The sequence below is a fragment of the Aythya fuligula genome, chromosome 1 (genome assembly GCF_009819795.1).
Source record: "Aythya fuligula isolate bAytFul2 chromosome 1, bAytFul2.pri, whole genome shotgun sequence".
In the NCBI taxonomy this organism is placed as follows: Eukaryota; Metazoa; Chordata; class Aves; order Anseriformes; family Anatidae; genus Aythya; species Aythya fuligula.
The window spans coordinates 110,749,838-110,773,346 of record NC_045559.1 but is presented as its reverse complement, the minus strand read 5'-3'; the positions used below and the strand labels follow the sequence as shown (position 1 = coordinate 110,773,346).

The following is a 23,509-nucleotide window of genomic DNA, read 5'->3' as shown; positions in this document are numbered from 1 at the left end:
AAAGTTTTGTATTTACTGCATCTAGCAACAACATGAGGTTTTCTGTAACTCATCTTAGAAACAAACTTTTTTTTTTTAAAAAAAGCATGTATGTATACATGCATACATTCATGCTCAGTTCATTTGGTTCTACAATCTGAAAAAAAGGTGGATTGCTTGCAAATGAGGTTTTCTGCCTATTCAGTAGCATTCACTGTAGGATTTCTTGCCACTAGTTGAAGCCTGACAGTGACAGCCTTCACGTTAAACAGCTGTTTTCCAGAGTGCTGAAACTTGGAGGCAAACAATGCCTGGTGGCACTGGAAGCAGTTCACAACTATCAAAACAATGCTCTGCAGTTGGTTACTGAAATACAGGTATCAGATAAAGCATTTTCCTTAGAGGAGCAGGGAGGAAAAGAAACAACCAAAAAATACTTCAGAAAAAAATGTTTAGAATAGCCTTACTTTTGAAAAATCCCCTAAAGGAAGGTATTTCCTCAAGCTCTAGTGGAGACATATACCACAATTAAGAAAAACAATCTGAAATTGGGGTTGTCCAGGGTGTGCGTGCGTGCGCAAATGTGGGAAGCCCAGCTACAATACAAAGCAGTAAGAGGAACAGCTGCATAAACAAGTTGCCTTCTCACAGTGGAACAGCAAACTTATTTCAAAGCAAAACTACCTTGAGTAGACTGCACAAATAGACAACTTCATACTGTCTTTCATCTAATATTTCACAACAATCCACGGACTGGAGCTTTTTACCAAGCCCCTGATGACTGGGATGCTCACATGCTGTCAATTTAAACCCCGATTCAGAAAATGAATTAGCATTCCTTTCTGACTGGCCTAGTGCACGCAACATTCCCACCTAAGCTCTAATCAAGTTTACATATGATATTCTTCACATAGTACTTTTTAGGAAGGACAATAACTGGAGAGTCATGGGAATTTCTATGTGATGTAGCTGAAATCTCAATATTTTGAAAATATATGGAGCCAAGAAAAGCTTAAGAAAGTGTTTAAAGAAGTAAATGTGCAAAATTTATTATGTTCTTCCATGAACACAGTAACAAAGTTTATAAAATTAGGTCACATTTGAAAATAAACATTTGAACATCAACAATTACATGTTAGACAACAGGCAACATAAAAACAACTTACTCTAAATCAATTTCTTCGTAAGAAATTAACTATTTTAAAAATCAGTTCAAAAGAAAAGTGGCACACCAAAGTGAAACAACATTGCAGCATCTTTGTATTTTGTACAAGGAAATGTTTGTTGATACAATGAGACTGAATTGAAAAAAAAACTTTGAATGACAAGCATCCTCACTGTGCTGTTAGAAGACATGTCCTAAATTCAGCTTGGATAATTCTAATTACAGAAATAAGTTCCTTTGTTAAAGGAGATTCCCATTGGCAAATACAATTCAAATAGAAGTGTTTTACGCTTCTGGTTGTCTAACCATGAGAGAGAAGAAAAAAGAATATTCTTCTTAATGTGTCTTATCATTAAAGCATTTTTCAAAGTATTATTTAAAGTATTCATTAGTTTCTTCCTGCAGCATATATCTGGCTTGGATGCTTGTCATCCTAAATGCAGAACAATACAGTTTGACTATACATCTATTTACAAAGAGCTTCCACTGTGAAATTTCTCTTTCCAGTGGAGTAAGCCTCTTTCCTAACTCTTCTCCTCCCCAAACTTGCCCAGGTTACCAAGTGATGTAGGAGAAGAGCACCCTGATGCAGGGACACAGCTTAATGAACACAAAGGCAGGCATCGGAAGTATCTGATAGCCGTGGCCACGAAAGTTTACATGGATGCTCAGAGGAGCTGCCTCACTGAAACTGGTTTCTCTGCATCCTTTGCTCTGGACCTGCTGAACCAAAAACCACTGCCCCCAAAGGGCTGGAAGAGAACATCACACTTCTTACAATTGTATCTGGCATCAGTTTTCTTCTGCCTGTGTAAACACTAGGACTCAATACTGAAATTTAAGTATTCTTTCAAAGTACACACTGGCACTCAAAGCCTGCTTGTGGAACACAGCAGGCTTTCACTGAGGTTATTAGGTTCAAGAATATGAAGTGGACAGATTTGTTCCTCTTTATTCAGGTGGTATTCCTTTTATCACAGGATGAATATTCAGTCAAAATGGTGTAAGATAACAGAAGTCAAATGTGTTTTAACTTCAGTCAGCTTGCAGCAGAGAATGTGACTTTCCACTAACCCAGTGGAAATTTGGAAGCTTCAGCACAAATATCCCAAAGCCATACTGTCTTCATTAGTCCAAGACTTTCATAATAAAAAAAAGTTTAAGTGTTTATTACACTACTAGTCCTGCATTTCAATTTTACTTCCTTAAAAGTTATATTATTTCCTTTTCTAGCATTCCTTCTGACCCTTTGCTCCCTGAGGTATCATCATCATTAGAGTAATTCCCTGAATCTCGACTGCTCTGTTTAGAGTGTTTGTAGTCTTTGAAATCATTTTGATTTACTTCTTCTATGATGCTTTCAATGACATAACAACTTTCTATTGGCTCTTCCGCAGTGGGCAAATACGGGCTGCCAAAGAGCTGTCCTCCAAATCCCTGCAAAAAGAGAAGAGAGATGAATATTCATGCCTAACACCTAAATAATGACTCCATTTAACACCATAGTTGTACAAATCTAGTTTATCACATGCAATAGCATCATAAGGTTTTCTACCTATTATATGCTGTTTCCTTAAGTTCACAAATGAAAAATGACAATGAAGTTTAGCTGCATTTACATAATCAAATACTAAAGAATGATTACAGTAAAAGAGTTGAGGTTAAGATGCTGTTCGCAGCTGTCAATCACCTATATAATTGCAATATTTCTTTGACTCTAGCCTTATGAGGAAATAAAGGAAAACCCTAATTCAGAACATTTTCAGAGATCATGTCATAGCATGTGGATGACAGATGTGTGTTCGCAAAGCCTACGAGTGATTATTAGTTATTAAGCAAAGTTTGAATGAAGAAAGAGAAAGCAAGCTGCAACAGCATGATACCAACCCCTTATACAGCTCTCAACAGCATGTTGCTGTCCTTCCTACGTGCCTTAACTCTAAAAAGCAGTTGTTTAAATCAAACCCATTAGAAAAGTTCTCAGTCAAATATACATCATATCAACCATGTTACCAGCATTCTACCAAACAGAAGAGCTAAAATGTTGCCTCACAAACTAATGAAATTCAGATTTGCCCTTGGAAATTATGAGACTGGTTTACAATTTTAACTTTTACTCAGAAAGCTCTGTACACTACATATCCTAAGAGCATCAGTGAGAAGGAGAAACACATTAGGAAGGCTACACACTGCTCAGGTCTACATTTTGGGAGACACTGAAGAAAGCACGGTGATGAGCAGCTCTTGCTGCATTTCAGAACATACCCGCATTGACACGATGCTCTGTTCATTCCAGAAGGGGATCACTGAATACTATGCCAAGCAAAGCCAGAAGTTGCACAACATCTGCCTTTGAGACTTGAATCATCTAGATTGCTAGGTCAGGGCATGGTAGAAGTGTTTGCAAAGATTGGACTTTCGTTTTCATGTCCTGAATTTTAAAGAGCAGGCAATAATGACTGTTCTTTGACCACATGGATTCTCAGACCATAAAAGTACGTGGAGGACATGTCAGAAAAGCAACGTGGCTTTCACAGAATACAAGAGGCTGGAAGGGCACTCCCAACTCTTTCCAGCTTCTTGAGACGGAGATGGTTTCTGTTTGTTTTAGTGACGTTTCATGCAATTCTCTTCCACAAACATGACCCATATAACCATTCTCATATCCACAAAGGCTATCCACATAGGAGATCTGCAGATCCCCCTGCCTGAAGATACTTTTGTTTTGAACCTGGCTCCTACTAAATAACTTATTTACTGAGAGGGTTGTGAGGCATTGGAATGGGCTGCCCAGGGAAGTGGTGGAGTCACCATCCCTGGAGGTCTTTAAAAGATGTTGAACTTAGCGATATGGTTTAGTGGAGGACTTGTTAGTATTAGGTCAGAGGTTGGACTCGATGATCTTGAGGTCTCTTCCAACCTAGACAATTCTGTGATTCTGCGATAAATCTATTTGATGTCCTCTTTCTAATAACGAAAGAGCCAGAAAATTATTTATCAATCCCTATTCATAGAATCTTAGAATTGTTTGGGCTGGAAGGGACCTTTAAAAATCATCTAGTCCACCCTTCCTTTCATGGGCAGGGACACCTCCCACTGGATCAGGTTGTCCAAAGCCCCATCCAGCCTGGCCTTGAACACTTCGAGGGATGGGGCATCCACAGTTTCTCTGGGCAACCTGTGCCAGTGCTTCACTGCCCTCATCATAAAAATTTCTTCCCAGTGTAAATCTATCCCCTTTCAGTTTAAAACCACTGCCCCTTGTCCTGTCACTACAAACCTTGGTAAAAAGTTTTTCTCAACTCTCTCAGCCTCTCTTCACACTAGAGGTGCTCCAGCCTTCCCATCACTTTCAGGGCCCTCCTCTGGACCCACTCTCACAGGTCCACATCCTTGTGGTACTGAAGCTCCAGACCTGGGTGCAGCACTCCAGGTGGGGTCCCATGAGAGCAAAGCAGAGAGGATGAATCCCCTCCATCCACTGACTGGCCACACTTCTTTTTAAGCAGCCCAGGATTTTAAGCCTGGCTTTCTGGGCTGCAAGTGCAAATTGCCAGCTCATACCCAGTTTTTCCACCCAGCTGTATCCCCATGTCCTTAGCCCTGCTTTGCAGGGCTGCAGTCAATCAATTCCCCTCTTCAGGCTACTCATGCTTGCCTTCCAAGGAAGCCTTCAGAGAAACTACTGAGGTCTAATGCAACGATGGAGAAAGACAATCCAGAAGCAATAAAAATCAAGTGCTATGCAGCAAGAAAATAATAGCAAGCTCTTAATTGAAAGGAAGCAAGTAAGACACAGTACTCATTTTATGCCATGAACCAACAGGGAGAAGGCAAAAAAGGCTAGAGCCAGATAACATGGTGGGAAAACTATTCTGGTCTCAAATTGCAGGGCAAAAGTACATACACATACAGGATAAATACATGCACTGGAATAAAAAAAGTTAGCAACTCTTTTGTGCAAATAAACAATTAAAATGTTCACTAATTGAAACTTTTGAACTGAAACTTTTTCTATAACATTTTACACTTCTTTCTAAAAGTATGTCTGCTTAATTAATGAGAAAAATCAATCTTGTCTCACCTCTATGTTCAGAGGAGGCGTGCATGATGGAAAGAACACATACTTGATTTTATTATAGGCTTGATACAGGAAAAAAATGATCAGTACAGCCACAACCAAGACAGAAATCAGGGCAGTTACAAACGTTGCTAAAATGATCAGAGGTAACATTTTATCTAAAAAAGTGGATGTGAAAAAAAAGCAAAAACAAACATTCAGTCTAGGTATTCATAAACCACACAGATTAAAACAGATGACCCCCCTCCCCCAAATCTGCTGCAGTATTTATCATAAAATAGCACATTCCTTCACTGCTATACCCAGGCACGATGGTCATTAGGAAAACAATGTAATTCTATATCTCACATAATTTTATTAGAAGCACAACCTAAGAGATTTCAAACACAAGAACATGCACATTTGCATATAGGATCAGAACCAAGATCCGATTATTCCCTCCCTCTTTGACAACAGGACAGAAAGGCTGTGCAGACAGTTACCCTGAAGGACCTGATATATGTAAATCTATTACCACCCTATTGCCTGTGTGCAGGTTCTAGCCTCAAAGAATATAATATGTGACTGACAGAGATACGGGGGTAAGAATTCCCATAGCTCATGGAAAGAGAATGGGCAATTAAAACTGTGAAGTTGGCCCTCCTTTCCTTAGCCAGGAAATGACTAGACTGGCCAGACTTGTAGGGTCTTCAGGAGCACAAAAGCACTCCAATTGTTTCTTGGACAGGAAAGGAACTCCAACGCTAAGATTCAGATGACTACAGTCCAGCCAGTAGGGAGAAAAAGGATCCTCTACCAAGCAACTCATCTACATGTATTCCTCTTCGATGCTTACCTAGGAAGAAATCAATCCCAAGGACGTTCCAACTATTTTCTACACCAGTAGTCTAGACAGTAGCTCAGCACAAGTTTTTATGCTGTCAGTATAGAAAGGTGAGATGAATTGCACCTCCGTGCTCAAACACAGTCCTGTATTGCTGCGTCAGCCCAGGAACTATGGAAAGCCTTCTAACAGGCTAGGCTCAGTTCTAAGATTTAAGGTTAGGACCTCTGGGGATGAAGTATACAAAGGCAGAATCCATCTTTTGATAGCAGAATATTCTCGTCAAAGGAACCCTTTATCTGAATTGGTATAAGCTAGTCAGTGTGTAAATTAAAGAGTTTTGCAAGCTTCCTTCTCACTGTCTCTGTTCTAGTTGGCAACACACACTCTGGCTCAAACAAGCTGAAGGGAGCTTGAACACACTAAAATAGGAGATACCAGTAGGTGCTTTACAAATAAGCAAGAAGAGACAATCAGTTCTTTTCAATCTCTATTCCCTGTTAGTAAAAGTGATCAAAGGAAAAAAGAATTCCACGCTGCAATATAAGAACATTGTGAAATACAGGGCATGATCTGTGAGACTGTCTCTCTCAGTAGAGAGTCTCGAATGTACTGCTTAGTGCTAAATAGAATACTAATAAAAGAAGGGGGAAGAGTAATACCTAACCAGCAAAATAGTCAAAGAATTTGCCTTGTGAAGCTTAAAAAATAAGATTTAATTCTTCTTAGGCTTGATAAAGACAAAAACCCAAGGACTACAAATACTAATAAAACACAGGAGCTTATGATGTGAGAAAGTAATAACACAATTATTAAACGTTCTTAGCTTTAAGTCAGTTTGGATATTTATTAATTTTTCTAGTGTTAAAGGCTCTTAATGGAAAATAACTGGCCAAATTAAATTCAACAGATTATCATACCCTAGTGTTTGGAGTGAGTGTAATCCATCTTCAAACCCTTTTTCATTTTGCACAAATGCTTTTATCTATGACAACTCAGTGTCTTCATCTATAATTTGTCCCCTCACACTTCAGCACAGGATTCTTTTTTATTCAATTAATTCATAGAATAATTAAGACAATTTCAAGAATAAAGTATTCTTGAAAAATGTAGTATTCAGTGATCTCCCTTCTAAACATATATAGGAAGTGACTGAAATTAAAGCTTGCCTATTAACAAGTCATTGTACTGGATGAAGTTTAATTTGCAGTCATTATAGTTATTAATGTGAGAATTTCTAAACTGAGGTATGTTGTGGAATACAAAATGCAATTTTGTTCAGGTCAGACCAGAAGCCACATTAGCATAGCTAATTGGAGAGAACACAGAGCAGCAGAGTGACAAACTGCTGATATGATCTCTGGTCAAATGGGTGCTAACTTGGTAAGGCCATTAAGTCACATTGCAAGTATTTCCTACTTAATGAGATCTGCAAAGGCTTACGAACTGTTAACAATTTTGATTCCACGGGCATAACAAGTCCCAAGCAATTCCTACCTCCAGGTGTTTTGATGCATTCCTCATTGCTGAAGGGACTGCTTTTGTTGTAAGCTTCTGAAAATGCTTTTACTTTTACACAGTACTGTGTTGAAGGTGTAAGATCAGAGATTGTCGCTATTGTCTGTTTTATCTCTTTCACTTTTATTTCCTCCTGAAAAAGAAAATTTGGAGGAGTAAGACACACAAACATTACAGGTGCCACTCAAATAGAACAGAGTTCTGGTTTCTGCTGAAGAAGTTGGACACCCTTTTGCATTTGGATTGAATAAAATAGAAGAAACTAAAAAACTCTAAAGCAAGAATAGTCAGCAAACATTTATTGACAAAAGCAAACTATTTTTACCAGACTGAAATTTTACAGCTTAGAAGTGATATGTTGTGTGCAAAATTTAAATTCTTCCAGCTGCAGTTTTTCCTGTCTTGTTCTGCAAGTCTACAGATACACGTTTACTGGTTATGGTAGCAATGTTTTGCTATAAGAAACATTTAAAGAATATAGAAAGATGTATTAAAACTGGAGCTAAAAGCATGCAAGACTTCATTGTTTTCTGATACGTATGGCAATAATACTGCAAATACAGTGGGAAAGGAATTTAAGGGACAGAAAGCTACATTAAGACAACACACAAGTCACATTGAAAGACACCTCTATTAAAAAAATGAGTCATCTGGCAGCTTTATAAAACTCTGTGTAATTCTACAGAATCATTGCACGTGCGGCTATGTGAATGAAGAAAATTATGAAAATCTCCTCAATTTGTAATGAAAATAGTCTTAGCTAATTTTTTATAGACTCTTTCAGAAAAATAAACTGTTTGTATGATTGATACACTGTACATGTACCTTTTCTGAAAATAAGCTTCTTGAGGAGAACTTAAATGTAGTATTTATATCATAACAAATTTTATATGCTGTTTTAAGTACTTAATGAGTTCATACCTCATTATCTGATGAATTCTTCCAATACACAATCTGGTAAGATAAGTAATAACGCTCCCTCATGACTTTGTTTTCATCTCCTCCTGGAGGAGAAATCTGGACATGCAGCAAAACATCACTGATGTCCACTCTTATACTAGGAGGGCCAATTTCATCTAAAGACACACAAAAAAAAAAGTCAAAACCAAGACATATACAAATAAACATACTGACTGAAATATTGCAATTTAAACCTGTGACTTTTTAAAAACCATGTATTTAAAAAACTGACTTGACTAACAACTATATTTAGAAGCAGGTCCTGTGAAATATTTCAGTTATTTTTTCTTTGAAAGTTCATATTTTGTTTTTGCAAGCTTCAGTGACATGAAATAAGCAGGCAATAGGATTCACTCCATGCCAATCAAAGCGAAACTACGGAATGCTTCTTAATTTGATCAGGATGTGGGCCCTCTTTTTCACTTATAGCCTCTTCCACTTACTTTGAGTTAAAATTGAGATGCTTTTAAGTGTTTGGTTTCATTTGTATAATTGTTACTTATTTAATTACAAAAAGCTTTGAGAAGGGTAACCTGACCTATGGAATAGCTACTGATTCTATCTTTAATATGGAGGGAAATGGAATATTACACTTGGCATGTCAAACATTTCTTCACCTCAATAATTGATAACTTTTTGTGAAGTCAAATATTTTAGTAAGCTCACATTTCTAGCAAAACATAAAATATGCAAAACAGATTACAAACACTAATTTCACATTGGAAAGCATTACATATTTTGACTTGGATGTCATAATGATTTAAGACATTGCTTTTTCATTAAGTTCTTCAGAGTTGAACCTCAGTTTTTGTGTAATCCTGTCCTCCTGAATTTTGTGCTGAAGCAGTAATAGAGAGCAAGGAGGAGATGAGGGCAGATGCACAAGGAAACAGAGGTGCTGCTTTCCAACCTTATCTGTCTTTGAGACCAATTCTCGGTATCTCAGAAAAATAACACCAATGGCAGAAGTCAGATAAGGAATATTTGCAGTATAATCTCACAAAATTATTAATGCAATAGACGAGATTATAAAATGCCATATAATGCTTTGAGTTTCAATTTTGTAAGACAAATGATATGATTTTAAATATAGGGATATAAAACAACTGTGCTGAGTAGAGAAGACCAAGGAAAAACTCCAGTGTAACTTGAAGAGGCCAGGGCTCCCAGCAGAGTTTCTGTAGGGGAACTATGTATTCAGTTTCATTAATCCAGGAAGTGTCTTTGTGCAAATACTAGTCTTAAGTTCAAGTTGGTTAGGAAATGAAAATATTTAAGAAAACATCTCCTTACTTGTACTTAGAGGATCTATTTTTACTTCTTTAGACAAGCACGATTTATTATATTCACTCATGGCCTGCACGCGGAGATAATAAAATGCAGAAATAATGGTGATGATAGACGTGAAATTGCATTTTGTGTTTGTGACGTTTTCACATCTGGGTACACTGAGCCACTTCCCAGAGTGATCATCATGAAGTTGCTTTGCAAAACCACTGCAAGAGATATTATAATGTTTTTATACAGGGTCCACAAATTCCAAAGCAGCACATTCACATTTAGAATACTACATACAAAAAATTAAGAGGCCTATTCTTGCAAAAGTAAACCATCTATTTTCCATTAATTACTGAAACAATGAAGCCAATTGGATCAGGAAATTCAAACCAGTGTCTGAATCAATCCTAACTAGAAAAGAAAATTGCATTTGATTTTAAAGTTTTAAAAATTCAAACTAAGATTTTTCAAACAGCTCTATTAAGTTGATTATTTTTTATGTCATGCTAAGGGAATTCCAGAAAAATGCTACTTGTTATGAGGTATCTCTCATCATTTAGATGCTGGTCACAATAATTGTGCTACAACTAGACATGAAGATATAGATTTATAGACATGCCGATTTTCTTTTTAATGTTGGAATCAGACCAGAAATAATCAACTATGTTGACAATTGAAACCTTGAAAAACAGCATTTTGCTGTTTCTAGTTATCTAATTTCTTCAAATTTAAAGACACAAAGAAACGCAAACTTCATATTTTATAATTCTACTTAGCTTGTATATAGTCCATTCCATGAAGTATTTAACACCCTTAAAACAAGCCTAGTATTCTGACATTATACAATATGATGTTATTTGCAATCCTTTCAAAGCCATGCTAAGACCAGATGATTTATCCACTGTTATACTGCATATCTTAAGCCATGTTTGTGAAGTATTTCAATTTAGCTTCCAGTAAGTGTTTGCAAAATACAATAGATAACATTTAGAACTACATAATTAGTTTATACAGAGATACAGAAACTGTTTAACTCACAGGAGATACTGTACGGTATAGTTCACATGTTGTTTATATGGATTATTCCAATGCAGATGAAATTGCATGTTCAAAGCAGAAACTTTCAGATTTGCTGGACAAAATAAGTAATTTACTGCATAAAATGGAAAAAAAAAAAAAAGGAAGGAAATCCAGAGTTACTAAAAAGCCTTACAGCAATTTCTCACTGAGTGTTCAGTTCAGCAATTCACACTGGCCAGTTATCACATAAATGATGGCACACATACAGTAAGTAAGAAAAAAAAAATCAAAATTGCCTGTTTTCATTATAAAGATGGCAAATTAATACACTGTAGATATCACGGAATTTAAGTCTTTAATATTACAAGCACCAGTTAAAAAGCAGTGTCGGTAAAATTAAGTACAGATGCATTGAGATTAGTGTAAACAAAATGGTCCAGCAATGACTTGCCTAGAAAATTGTGTAAAATACATACAAGCAAGCATGAAGTAGTTTTGATGTACCATCCAATCTAGCATTTGACTTTCTCAATTCCCACACTATATTTTCCCCTAAAATAAATATTTAAAAATACTTAGACACTTGAACAACGTGAAAAAGAATTTAAATTCAGACAGGTAAAACAAGACATTAATTGTAAGCAAAACTGCCACCTAGCCATTCTTCAGAATCTGCAAGAATAAAGTCACCAAGGCTTGCATGAAAGAGGTTTTCTTAAGCTTGGCTCAAGTTTGTGTATGTTCATTTACTGCCAAATATACAAGAGTCTTTTGTTCTGCCTACACACACTTCCTTCTGATTTAAATCGAAAAATATCCGGTTTTCCAATATAGAGAAAGTAGTTTTTGCAGTACAAATTAATGGACAGAATTTGCCTCAGTGAAAGCCTTTTTGTACTGTTAAAACTATAGTAGTGATAGGTGACGTTATATTGATTTAAAACAGAAAAACTAAGTAATTGTCAAGATTGCTTTTATACCAAAAGAAGTAGGAACCTGGCATCTCTGTGCATTTTTGTTGTGTTAAAACAATATACTTTCCAAAAGTTTAAATAAATAATCAATTTAAAATTAAATAGTTTCACGTTATACCTTTACGGGTAGTTTTTACACAATGAATGGGACTGAATAAGCCTTCTTGATAGTAAAGAATTGCTTGGACTTTTAAACAATAGGTTGTCTCAGGTGCAAGACCACTGATGGTATCCACAGGAAAAATATTTTGACTTCTGACCTGTCAGAAAGAATTGTGGACAGCATGAGCAGCATCTTCCAGATTAGCTGATTTTTAAAGTATCTTTTCCTCCAGGTTTCAGCCCATTTATATAATATTATTTATATTATATAAATATACCCTAAAAACAAAACAAAACAACAACAAAAAAAAACTAAAGTAGGGAACAAAGGATAATATATGGGCTGATTTGTGCTAAAGGGAAGTTTCAAACTTAGCCATGAGACTGAGATACTCCTTTACATATGAAATTGGGTGTCCAGTTGTAGGGTTGCAGCACTGCTGTACATAAAGCAGAACTTACCACACATTCAGGTGCATACTCTGAAGACAAAATAGTGCATTTGTATTTCTCAATTAATTGAGAATTTACAATTCTAGAATTTACAAATTCTAAAAATTCTGTAAGAATTCTAAAAAAAAACCTGTAAATTCTAGAATTTAGAATTCTAAGACCTCATAAGAATCCTTAAACTCTCCTGACATACAATATGAAAACAAAGAACTTCATGACACAGAACTGCACTATGATAGTCAAGCTCCACATATCTACACCCCATTGTAAATGCTTCTTCCCACTACCCTGAACTCTTTCCCTTCCCTGTTGTTCTTAGCTGATGGTAGCTGCTGCTCCAACTTATCTGAGATGGTTTCACTTGGTTCCTCATGCATTAGGCTCCAGCATTTAACAGAAATACAAAGCTTGTATCACAAAATATCCAGCAGTCCTCTACTTGAAAACAAAACAAAACACAAACCAACCAAAAAAAACACCCTCAACTTCCCAACTGCATAGCAACAATTATACTGAGTTACAGAATTAAACAGTTACATAGTTAAACAGTTCAATTTTAGATCATTAAGCAATTAAAGTACATCTTTGGCAGTTGAGATCAAAAATCAAAATGTAACCATACCTCTGCATCAGATGAATTTTCCCAGATAACCAGATTATATTTAAAACTCGACAGATTCCACATTTTTCGGTCCTGATTTGATTCTAGAGGAGAAACTTGAATTTTAATGACACCATTTATGGACTGCAAATGTATTTCTGGGGGACCAATCTGAGCTGAAAATATGAAAGAAAAAGAAGTCAGCAAGAATGTTTAAAGAAATACTACCCAAAAAGTAACTTATGTTAATAAACCCACAGTAATGGCATATAGTATCTTATTTTAGCTTGGACAGGTACACCCTTTGCTGGGTAAAAAAAAACAACAGGTGGATGACTGAGCCCAGAGAGCATTGGTGAATAGAGTTTAATGACAGATCCTGCACTTTGGCCAATCCAACTCAACTAATACAACAGAGGGAAGGCAACTATCATCCTATACCATAATGAAAAATCAGGGGGTCGGTAGAAGACTTCCAGAGAAGTCTACTATATGGAGATTTTTTTTTTTTTTTTTTTAAAAAGAAGTCTAGAGAAGTAGCCATAGAGAACTCTGTCACAAGAACAGCATCACTTTCAATACCTTTTCCTTTCCAGAAAGGAAAGAATAATAGCATTCTATCACCTGCAAATACCTTGTATTACTTTTAGATTGAGAAAGTGACTAGTTCATGTTATGAGCAATGGAAACCACATGCATTTTTTCCCCAGTAATGTGAAAAAGGACATGTAACTAAAAAAAATGTTGCAGTAAATATGGAGCTCATACCTATAAGAAATGGAATCATTTCATAAACACTAGACCATGGTGATTTGTCTTCCTTTCGCTCAGCCCTTACGCGCACAAGATGCTCATCATTGTATTCAGTTATCGCTGAAGAAAAGTCACATTCTGTGTCAGTGACGTTTTGACAACCAGGCAACTCCTTCCATTCCGTTTCACTTGTCTTAGGATCAAGCCTGCAAGGTGAGTTAAAAATATCACACACACAAGAACAACTTACAATACAATCTAAGTCATCAGTTCCTCCTAAGTCATCCTTTTCTTCTTAATGCTAGTAAGAGTCAGGTTGCTTAGCATTTAACACCAATTACACTGGTGTTAGGGATCTCTATTTCATCAGCCTTGAGTTTATATTACCATTTATTAATTAAATTAGTTTATCCTTATTACTCAAGAGTATCAGAATTTGTAGACTGGTAGTTAACATTTGCTTTATTCACTGTGTAAACACAGCATCTAAGAACAGTATCAAAGAATTGTCAAAATCCAAAATTATACCCTTAATACATTACCCTAGTTTGGTAAGGATTTTATAAAACTGTTGGAAGAAATTTAAAAGTCTTAATGGCAATAAATGCTTAAGAAAACATAAAAGAACCAAAGAAAATAATTCTAATGTAAGCAAGGGGTGTAGATTAGGGGAAAAAGAAAAAGCAGAAAAATGGAGTTTGACAATAAATGTTGGACAAAAAAGCTTTCCAGAAGCTTTATTTCTTGCAAGTTAACAGACAGCAATACCTGTTTTAGCAAACAGGAATTGCATACAAGTATTACAAACAATCTCACCAAAAAACAAAACAAAAAAAAAAGTGCAGACTTGAAGTAGTAATTGTTTGTCCTCAACACTTACCTTACAGATTTATTTTAAAACTTAAGTGGTCTGAATTTTCAACGTATCTGTTTGTCATTTACATATTGAAAGACAGCTTTTTTAAATCCACAAAATTTTACATTAATAAATCCAAAAATAAAAGAACTTCTTAAGCTATTTTATCTTAGAAGTGTTTTTAAATATTTGCCTGTCAGGATAGTACCACAAAATACCAAACACATATGTCTATGCTTATATAAGCATGCATAAGTATTGGTATATGAAAAAAAAAAAAAAAAAAAAAAAAAAAGAAAACCAAGCTAACATTTAAGAACAAAGATTGATTTATCTAGTCATTAAAATTTGCAGATGAGAAATCTAGATTCATAAATACATTGACAGATTATTCAATATCTACACTGAAAATTCTCTTGAGATCTGTGCACGTGTGTGTGGGTGTCTTTTGACACAATCTAGCTCAAATAAAAACAAAACAAAAACAAGAGTCACAAAATCTAAAAACTACACTTCCAAGTGTACCAGTTTATCTTCTCAGTACCTCAGTGATTCTTGGAGAATTATTACTAAATGTGGTCTGCATTTATAAAGCATCACCACCAGTGAACAATCTAATTTTACGTATAAGATAGAAACATGAAGGACAATACTAGGATTCTGCTTCAGTTCAAGACTTAGTCTTCCTGCTTCTACTTTCTGAATTTCAAAGTCTCTAGAAGTTTTAGACAGCAGCATTTAGAAGCATAGTCATAAATCAATAAATTATTTTCTCTTCTACACAAATAAGCGTCAGATACTTCTGGCTCTGAATAAAGCTACTACTTACCACTGATACTCGGCTGAAAATGTGACATTGGTATCATTCCCCGTGTAGTTCCACCTTAGAGTGAAGTTTGTATTTACAACATAGACCTGAATATCCTGAGGACTCTTCAAATCGGTTTGGCCTATAAGAAAGTAACAGACATATATAAGGACTGGGATAAATATTTTTTTACGTAAACTGAGAACCCACTTTTGTTAAAAAAAAAAAAAAAAAAAAAAAGTAGAGAGTTATGAAATATCAATAAACATTTCACTGAGTTTAAAAAACAAACCAAAATGAAAACAAAAACCTACCACAACACGCTATGCAAATGACATTCAACATACAGCCTAGGAGCTGCGCATCAAGCAGCTTCTTCGGTCATCTGACCATACAAGCTCTCTCCTCCTTGTTTAAGGTCCTCCTCCCACTTCCCGTTTAAAAGCACGTACAGATGTAGCATTCAGCGCCTGTAGTTCACGGCCACAGGCTGATTATACGCAGTCGGAAGGCCTTTAACCAGCATTTTGTTGGCTGGATTCGACGTCTGGATCTCAGCTGCAAACTGCTAGGGATTAACCCGCTGCTGTCATCTCACGGCTGTGGGACAGGTAGAGCTTTCCAGCCTCGTTTTATGTCATGTATTACTGTCACAAATTCAGTGTACAGCCTTGAACGTAAATCCCGTTCAGGATCTTGTACCTCACTCAGGGTAATCGTGTCTTTGGCATGATTAAAGACCTAAGGAGGCACATAAAAGACCTAAGGAGGGCAGGGTTCAAGTCTCAGGATGCAGATACGAATTACCAAAACATCAAGGGAAAGAGGAGACCTGACTTCTGAAAGGCAGACTGCCAACAAGAGGGAAGGACACATGCTGGAACCACCTGCAGGATAGCTCTCTCCTTCTGTATTTTTCCACCTTTCAAAAAAAAAAGTGATTAATAAAGCCCTGTTTCATTACTGCCTTATAGTTACCATTAACTCTGAGATATGCAGAGTGTCCTAGGTGCTCCCCTTAGGGCACAATTCAGCTATCGGACCAGTAATAATGCTGCAGGGGAAGGAATTATTCTGGTATTTAGGCAAACTGAACATTATCTGGCTACTTTCAAGGTATGTTTTCCTTTGACATCAGTCCATGGCACTACTTCAAAACAGTGAGGCTACAATGTTATAACAGGGACAACGTTTGGTCTGAAAGTTTTCTAGTAACACTATCCTAAACCAGACTCTGGCTTACAGAGCAGATGCAAGCAGGGTGGAAAAAAAAAAGTCATTCATACACTCAGTCTCTGTGTAAATAATTATTGATAAATTATCTTAATAGACGGTATGGGAGAAAAACATCTTTTGAGAGCATCATTTAACTGCCAAGGTCTGAACAGCTTCCAGTAGCAGGCACTAAGCCAGTTTCTGTAGTTCTCCAGCAAAACGCACAAAAAAAAACCAACAAAAAACAACAAAAAAAGAGCCTGCCGTGGCAGGGCTAAACAGAAGGCTTTACAGCAGGAGACGCCTGAGGTAGATTCTTTACAGGGAGCCCTGAGCACACTGTAGAAGGCAGCGTTGGGTAACATCGTATTAGTTGAGACCGTGCACCTCCAAGAGCTCCAGCACCAGTAAAAAAAAGTGATGATGCATTACGATAATTAGTTTCATTTTCAAATCCTTATCTTACATGTTGTACGCGGCTTTACAGTAAGAGTTATTAAAGCTTTTCCATTGGGGTCGGAGAGGAAAAAGGAAGTCTGGTAGCAGGATTGTTTGGAGATTCTTGTTCTGAACAGTTACCCTATTGCCCCAAGTTTTTGAAAGCTGGTGTCAGACTTCAACGTTTTAAGCTAGGCAAGCTTTTTCTACAGCTAGCAAATACCACAGCCAATAATCATATCCTGTCTCTGGATACAAACAACACTGCAGAAGTGCAGCTCTGGGCTCTGACATTTGCTGTCGCTTTTCCAAATGAATCTGTAAAACTTCACGGCACTTGGTATGAACTCAAGCACTCAAATTAAAATTGGGAAACGTCATGAAATACAGATTTCAGCTAATTATTTAAACCGATGTTTCAGAAGGTTTTTTTTTTTTTGTCCCCTCCCACCCACTGAACCTCCCCCAGAAGGCTTCAGTCAGATGGCACTTATGAAGGCGTTGTAGGACTTTTCCATCCCAGGCATACCCCAGAAAAGGAGCCAACAGCATGACTCTGAAAACCACACGAAACCTTATAGCCATCAATACACTACTTCACTATTCTTGTAAAGCCATCGGTAAGAAAACTGTGTGCTTCTTTCTCCCCCCGTACCTTTGATTTTAACTACTAATTGCGGGGGGCACAGTGGAAGGCAGAAGGGAAGAGTTGTTGGAAACCGCTACTTACAGTTCAACGGGGTCATGCCTGCACCCACACACTTGGCCTTCATAGAAACCTAAGTAGTATTTTTTTTTATTTTTTATTTTTTAACTCTATCTAAACATGGGACATAAGAGCATCACACACGTTCAACAGTTTTGCAGAAGCTTAAAATCTCCCCCTATACTAAAAAGTATCAAAATCATCTCTTTCAACAGCAGCAAAATGGATAAGGAAGCTCACCAAGAAGAGGAGGTTAGTTTACTTATGAATATAATTCCCCCCCCCCCCCCCCCCCCCTAGGTTTTATTGCAAGATAAAGTTCAAATACTTTTCCAACCACAACACAGTGGTTTTGCAGTGAAGGCTGCTATCAGGAAAGCATAAAGCTTTTTGGGAAATGAACCGATAGCTACCACAAAAGGTGCCAAGCTACCAGCAAAACTTCCCTTGTTTGGTGTGGGAATTGAGGCTTTCTGAGGCCTATCTGGACAAGGAAATTACTCCGAATTCTGCTGCAACCCTTTTTGATGGTTGGACAGTGAATTCAGAAGGTCTTTATCCCACAGCAATTTTAGTAACAGGCCCAGAAGGTTGTCACGAGTCTCAGATGTGACTGCCTCTTTTCTCGGAGAACTTCCTCTTGCCGGTTTGAACACCGTGGACTCCAGCCTGATGTTCACCCTTTCGCAATCCTCCTTACAAACTGCTGGAACCAGGCATCCAGAGCTGTCTTCCCTGGCACACGACAGCCTTTAGAGACCGTTAATAAACAGAAACATGCCATTCAGAGACCTGTAAAATGACCTAAAAATCCATTACAGAGTTAGAAGTAACTTGTACCAGTTCCCCACAGAAAATCGTACGGCTTTAATTTTTCAGAAAGCCGTTCAGTGGTGTTGAACATAACACTGTACAAGCGTGAGCATTTGCGGCCAGTGCTCAGCAGTTTTCAAGAAGGGGAAAAGATGGTGAAGAGGACAACCCCAGGTACAGAATAGCTCTATCCTGGGAGGGGTAAGACACTCTTCGGCCTTCAAAGCAGCAAACTTTGCCGTCCCTGCAATGCAAAGCTGGAAAGCACCAGCACCAGCAGCTCCACTTTACTCAGGAGAATGAAAGTGCCGCTTCACTGAACGCTGGGGCTGCGGAATTCCCTCCCGCAGTGCTGTCAGCACCGAGCTCTCGCCTGGTTCGTGAGCTGAGTCAGACAGAAAGTCTCGGCGCTACTGACTGCCGGAAGGTTGGGCCATCAGCTGGCACCACGTGTTTGCTTTTGTTGTTTCCTGCTCCGCTTCTAGCTGCTGCAAACACCAGACTAGATGGCCTTTTGGCTTCATCTGATGTGAAATATAGATGAAAAAAAAACTAAAACACCACAACGCCTGTTGTAGATCTACCCTGAGCAGGATTAGGTACTTTCCTCCTTGCCCTGGCAGGAAAGACAGATTGTTGCTTTATAAAGACCCAATCCTCACAGACAATCTTCATAACTCAAACAACCCTCACGAGGATATCAAATTTGATAATTTAAATAATTATTTATTGAATTGTTCTGCTTTCATTTGTTCACTCCATCTTTTGCTGGAGATAAAAGGAAGGATACAATCAGAGATCTAACTTTAGATTTATACTCTAAGAAACCTCTTTGGTTGACTTTAATAAAAGGTAATGATAATCGAGTCACATTTTAACAGTTCCTAATCATTCCTTCATCCGATACAAGCACAGGAACTGAGCTGGAAGAAACCTTTCAACGTCACCTACAGCTCACGCTGGAGAAAGCTGGTGGCTGTTTTGTGTACATCAGAGGTTTATGTAGTGAAGCTTTGTGGCTGCCACCAATGCATGGCCTCTTTTTACAGGCCTCCGATCTCCTGAAATGTTTCCCTATCCCTGTCATTAGAGATTACAGAAAGCTTTCTGTGAATTGGAAGTAAAAAAAAAAACTCCCAAATCAGATTTCTTAGTAGTTTCTGTTGGAGATCTTGATCTTTACAGACCAGACCAAGTTTCTGTATGACAAAGATGCTTGCTTAGCTGTCATTTATAGTCCTGCAAAACCAGGAGTGTAACAGCAATCTCCTCTACACACATCTAGCTCATGTCTATGGATACTAAAGCACACTATTCTTTTATAATCTTATAGTGCATCTCTTTATTCTCTCTAAGCATCAGACTCTTACGTATTTGAAGCTAGATTAAACACGAATGACAAAGAGAAACCTAAATGACAGCTACGGTTCTTTTCATTTTACTTTTTCGGTCAAATTTCCTAGCTTTCCGAATGACTTTCATTCTTCTCTTCTGCATTCTCTCCAAATGGCTGTGCTCCCCTGGAACACTGTAATTCAGAAAGTCACAACACTCTGGCAGAAATTTATAAACGGAGCCCGGCTTACAAGAATCATGACCTAACCTTCCCATTCTAATTGACACGACTCTGCCCCAACACTTCTTGGGTTTTCTCCAGCACGGCAACTAAACTTCTAGACAAAAGCTCAAGGCACTGTAACACCATAGATCTTTATTTAATTTTTTTTTTTTTTGGGGGGAGGGGCTGTAGAACTGATATAACTGATATTTAGACCATCATTTGTCACTTTCTGCTTGGCTAAGAACAAAGTCCCTGCACAAGTCCTTTCTCGGTGCCAGCAGGCCTTTTTCCGGGACCTTTCTCCAGCTTGTTGGGACACTGCTCAGTTCCACTCCGGCTGCTTCAAGCAATTGCAAGCTCCTCCCACTCAGCTAAAGGCAGTTTTGATAAGCTTATGCTGTTCTACCACAGACTGTTAGCAAGCATCCATGTAACGTGACGTTGACAGCAAACTGTAACGCGTCTTAGCAAGGTGGAAAATCATACTGTAGTAGTTTAAGCATACTGGAGAAAATAATGTATGTTACGAGATCAGTACATGGTATAGATTCAAAAGCAATACTGAGCCAAAATTGTATGCAATCAGAACTCTTCTATCCACATACCTTTCATTCTAAAATAGCAGAAATTCAGGTTGATTTAACGTTTGCTCTCGATAACACGGACATGGCTCGTTGTTCCACGCCCATCCCTTCACAAAGTAACCCCTACTTCCAGTGTTTTGTGTTTGCTTACCTAAACCAATCACCTACCCCCCAATAAACAATAATCCTAGAATGCAGGAGTAAGCTTGGTAATATTGCCTTCCCAGAGAGGTTTCATGGTTTTGCAAGAAACCAGATATGCAAAGCAACATTTATTCCAGCATTACTGATTCAGCTGACTGATTCAATCACAAAGACAAGAAGCACGCACCGCTGCCCAAGCTTCCAGTTCCTCATCAACCAAACCACTTTAAATCCCCATCTCAGGGACAATAAATCAAAAAAGCAGCATCAAAAAAATACCCTTTAAAAATCTACTAATTGTTTTTCAATGTATTTTAATTTTCTGGTGTTTTCCGTGAATAATCCACACAAATACAGTAAATACTGCCTTCTAGCTCATGGCTGATACAGATGAAGAGAGAGAATTTGTCGAAGATAGCAAGGCTCACAATCCACTGCTGTGATCTACAGATACTCCCATGGAGAGATTTACAATGTCAACAAATTTAGTTGCTTTTTCCTCAAGCAGCAAAAACCTATCTTATAAACTTACTGTGAACCTTTAAAACTGTTTCAAAACTAGAAGTTGTCAGATCAAAAGTTATTTAAAATAATACACCATTTCACTCAAAGGGAAGTGGTTTTTTTTTTGGTCTCCTATTTGAATTACAAAGAGAAGTATAGCATGAAAGTATACATATGATTACATCTCCTAAACAGTCCTTCATAACTGTTTTAATACTGTATTCTAGCAGGCTTCACAACAGAGGAGATAAGAGATGAATTATTTTTCCTCTGAAAAAAAACAAAACAAACAAACAAAAAAAAACAACCAAACAAACAAAAAACCCCCTGTTTAAGATGTAAAAATCATATCAAGCCTGTACTTAAACTGAAGTTTTTGAATAACTTCCCCAAGCCCAACAGTCTGACACAGATAACCTTGACGTACAGTTGTTTAAGGCAAGATCTCAATGATAATCCTTCCACTGCTTAGTAAACACGTTTTAAAGTTGTGGAGAAAAATATTCAATTACCTTTCTTATACACACTTAAATTTAATTGAAATATGCAGGCAAAATATTTTTAAGTTTTGATTCCAAATGGCACTTGATAGAAGACATTAAAAAAAGTAATAATCCTTTTCCATGTAGAATACCCTTATCTGTAAAGAATTTAACTTGAACGCATATTACAACTGTACCAGCTTACACAGGTATGCATGAAGTTACAATAAGCCAGAAGGATTTCCAAGATTTCTGTAACCCATGTGTTTTAGATTTCTAGCATAATTTAAATAGTAGGAGTCACAGAAAAGCTCAGGTTTATCATGATAGAAACAGAGACTAGACAAGAGCGTCTAAGACTAATGTAGATAGTGAGCGACTAATCAGAATCAAACTTTGCATAACAAATCGAAAGGAAGACTCAAGTTCATCTCTAAAATCAAGATTTGTGGCTAGCTTATTTTACTAGTATACATTTAAAATTAATTCACGTTACTTCACATAAAGCATAACAACGCTGGTATTGAGGACAACGTTGCAAGACGTTAGATTGACACGAAAACAAGATATGAAAGGGAAAAAAAGCGTATAGCACAACTGCCTATCATCCTTCCCCTGCCGTACTTTAATAAACTAAAATAAACTTGAGTGCCTGACCACCCTCTCAGTGAAGAACCTTTTCCTAATATCCAACCCGAACCTCCCCTGACGAAAAGCCATTCAGCAAGAGAACAAAAAAAAATAGTCCATTAGGCAGAAATGATGGAAAATTTAGCTCAGCCTTTCAGCATGGGAAGAAAAGGAGGCCTCTAATGTGTGAGGATGAAAAAACATGTAAAGCCACAACCAAACACATGGCAAAGACGACTCAGCTGTGCAGACCCAGGGTTGTCCCCAGAGCTTTTAGAAGGGGGACCGCTGGTTTTGACAGGGCAGAAGGGGACAGGTCACTAACAGAGCAGCTACTTCTGCGCCTCCAAGCGGTGTATGGCACGTAAATTATTTCCTGTGAGGCTTGTAGGCTAACGCAAGCAGCCACAGGTATCACGGCGCTTCCAGTTCGGGGTCGGAATTTGGGGGCGATGCCCACAGAACAGAGCTACAGACCCAACGAGCGAAAAAAAAAACAAAGAGCAGAGCTCCCAGGGCTGCTTCTCTGCCCGGGCCCTACCACGAACACACAGCGTGGACCCCAAAATCCACCCTGTGCTCCTCCGGGTGTGCCAGACGCGAGGCACACAGCCCCACAGGGGGCACAGCGCTCGGGCGTCGCCCTCCAACACCCCCCCACTTCAACCCACCGCACTTCACAACGCCCAGCACCGGGGCAGGAAGGCAAAATACCTGCCGTGCCCGACACCCCTCTCTCAAAACAGCTGCCCAAACACCCATCACCACCGCGTCCCCCCCCCCACCCGGCTGCCACCGAGCCCGGCGGCGGCGGAGCCCCCCCCTCATGGCGGCGGCCGGGGCTGACCTGCGCAGCGGCGGGGGGCAGCGGCCAGCAGGCAGCACCACAGCGGCAGCAGCAGAGCCCGGGCCCGGCAGCCCGCTGCCTCCATCCCTCTCCGTTACCGGAAGGCTCCCGGGGCCGCGCATGCGGGCATAACGGGGCGGAGAGGGGCGGGGAGGAGGCTGGCGGCCGCGGGTGGCTCGCAGCCGGCGTTTGGGGGCTGGTGGTAGGGCTCCGA

The 23,509-nt window shown here is 38.4% G+C and overlaps 1 protein-coding gene across 2 annotated transcripts; it reads right to left on the bottom strand.

Annotated features, from left to right (window-relative positions):
- Positions 1-1,002: 1,002 nt before the first annotated feature.
- Positions 1,003-23,393, bottom strand: IFNAR1 (interferon alpha and beta receptor subunit 1). 2 transcript variants are annotated; one of them, XM_032206624.1, is made up of 11 exons: positions 23,296-23,393; positions 15,393-15,513; positions 13,723-13,913; positions 12,976-13,130; positions 11,917-12,058; positions 10,843-10,957; positions 9,820-10,022; positions 8,488-8,642; positions 7,546-7,699; positions 5,229-5,383; positions 1,003-2,581 (listed from the first exon to the last, which is right to left on the bottom strand). In XM_032206624.1, the coding sequence occupies exons 1-11, from the start codon at positions 23,378-23,380 to the stop codon at positions 2,357-2,359; spliced, it is 1,701 nt and encodes a 566-aa protein (XP_032062515.1). In that variant the 5' UTR covers positions 23,381-23,393; the 3' UTR covers positions 1,003-2,356. The 2 variants fall into 2 exon arrangements, with proteins under 2 accessions (XP_032062515.1, XP_032062526.1); XM_032206635.1 differs by lacking the exon at positions 5,229-5,383 and having other exon boundaries at positions 1,003-2,583.
- Positions 23,394-23,509: the final 116 nt, after the last annotated feature.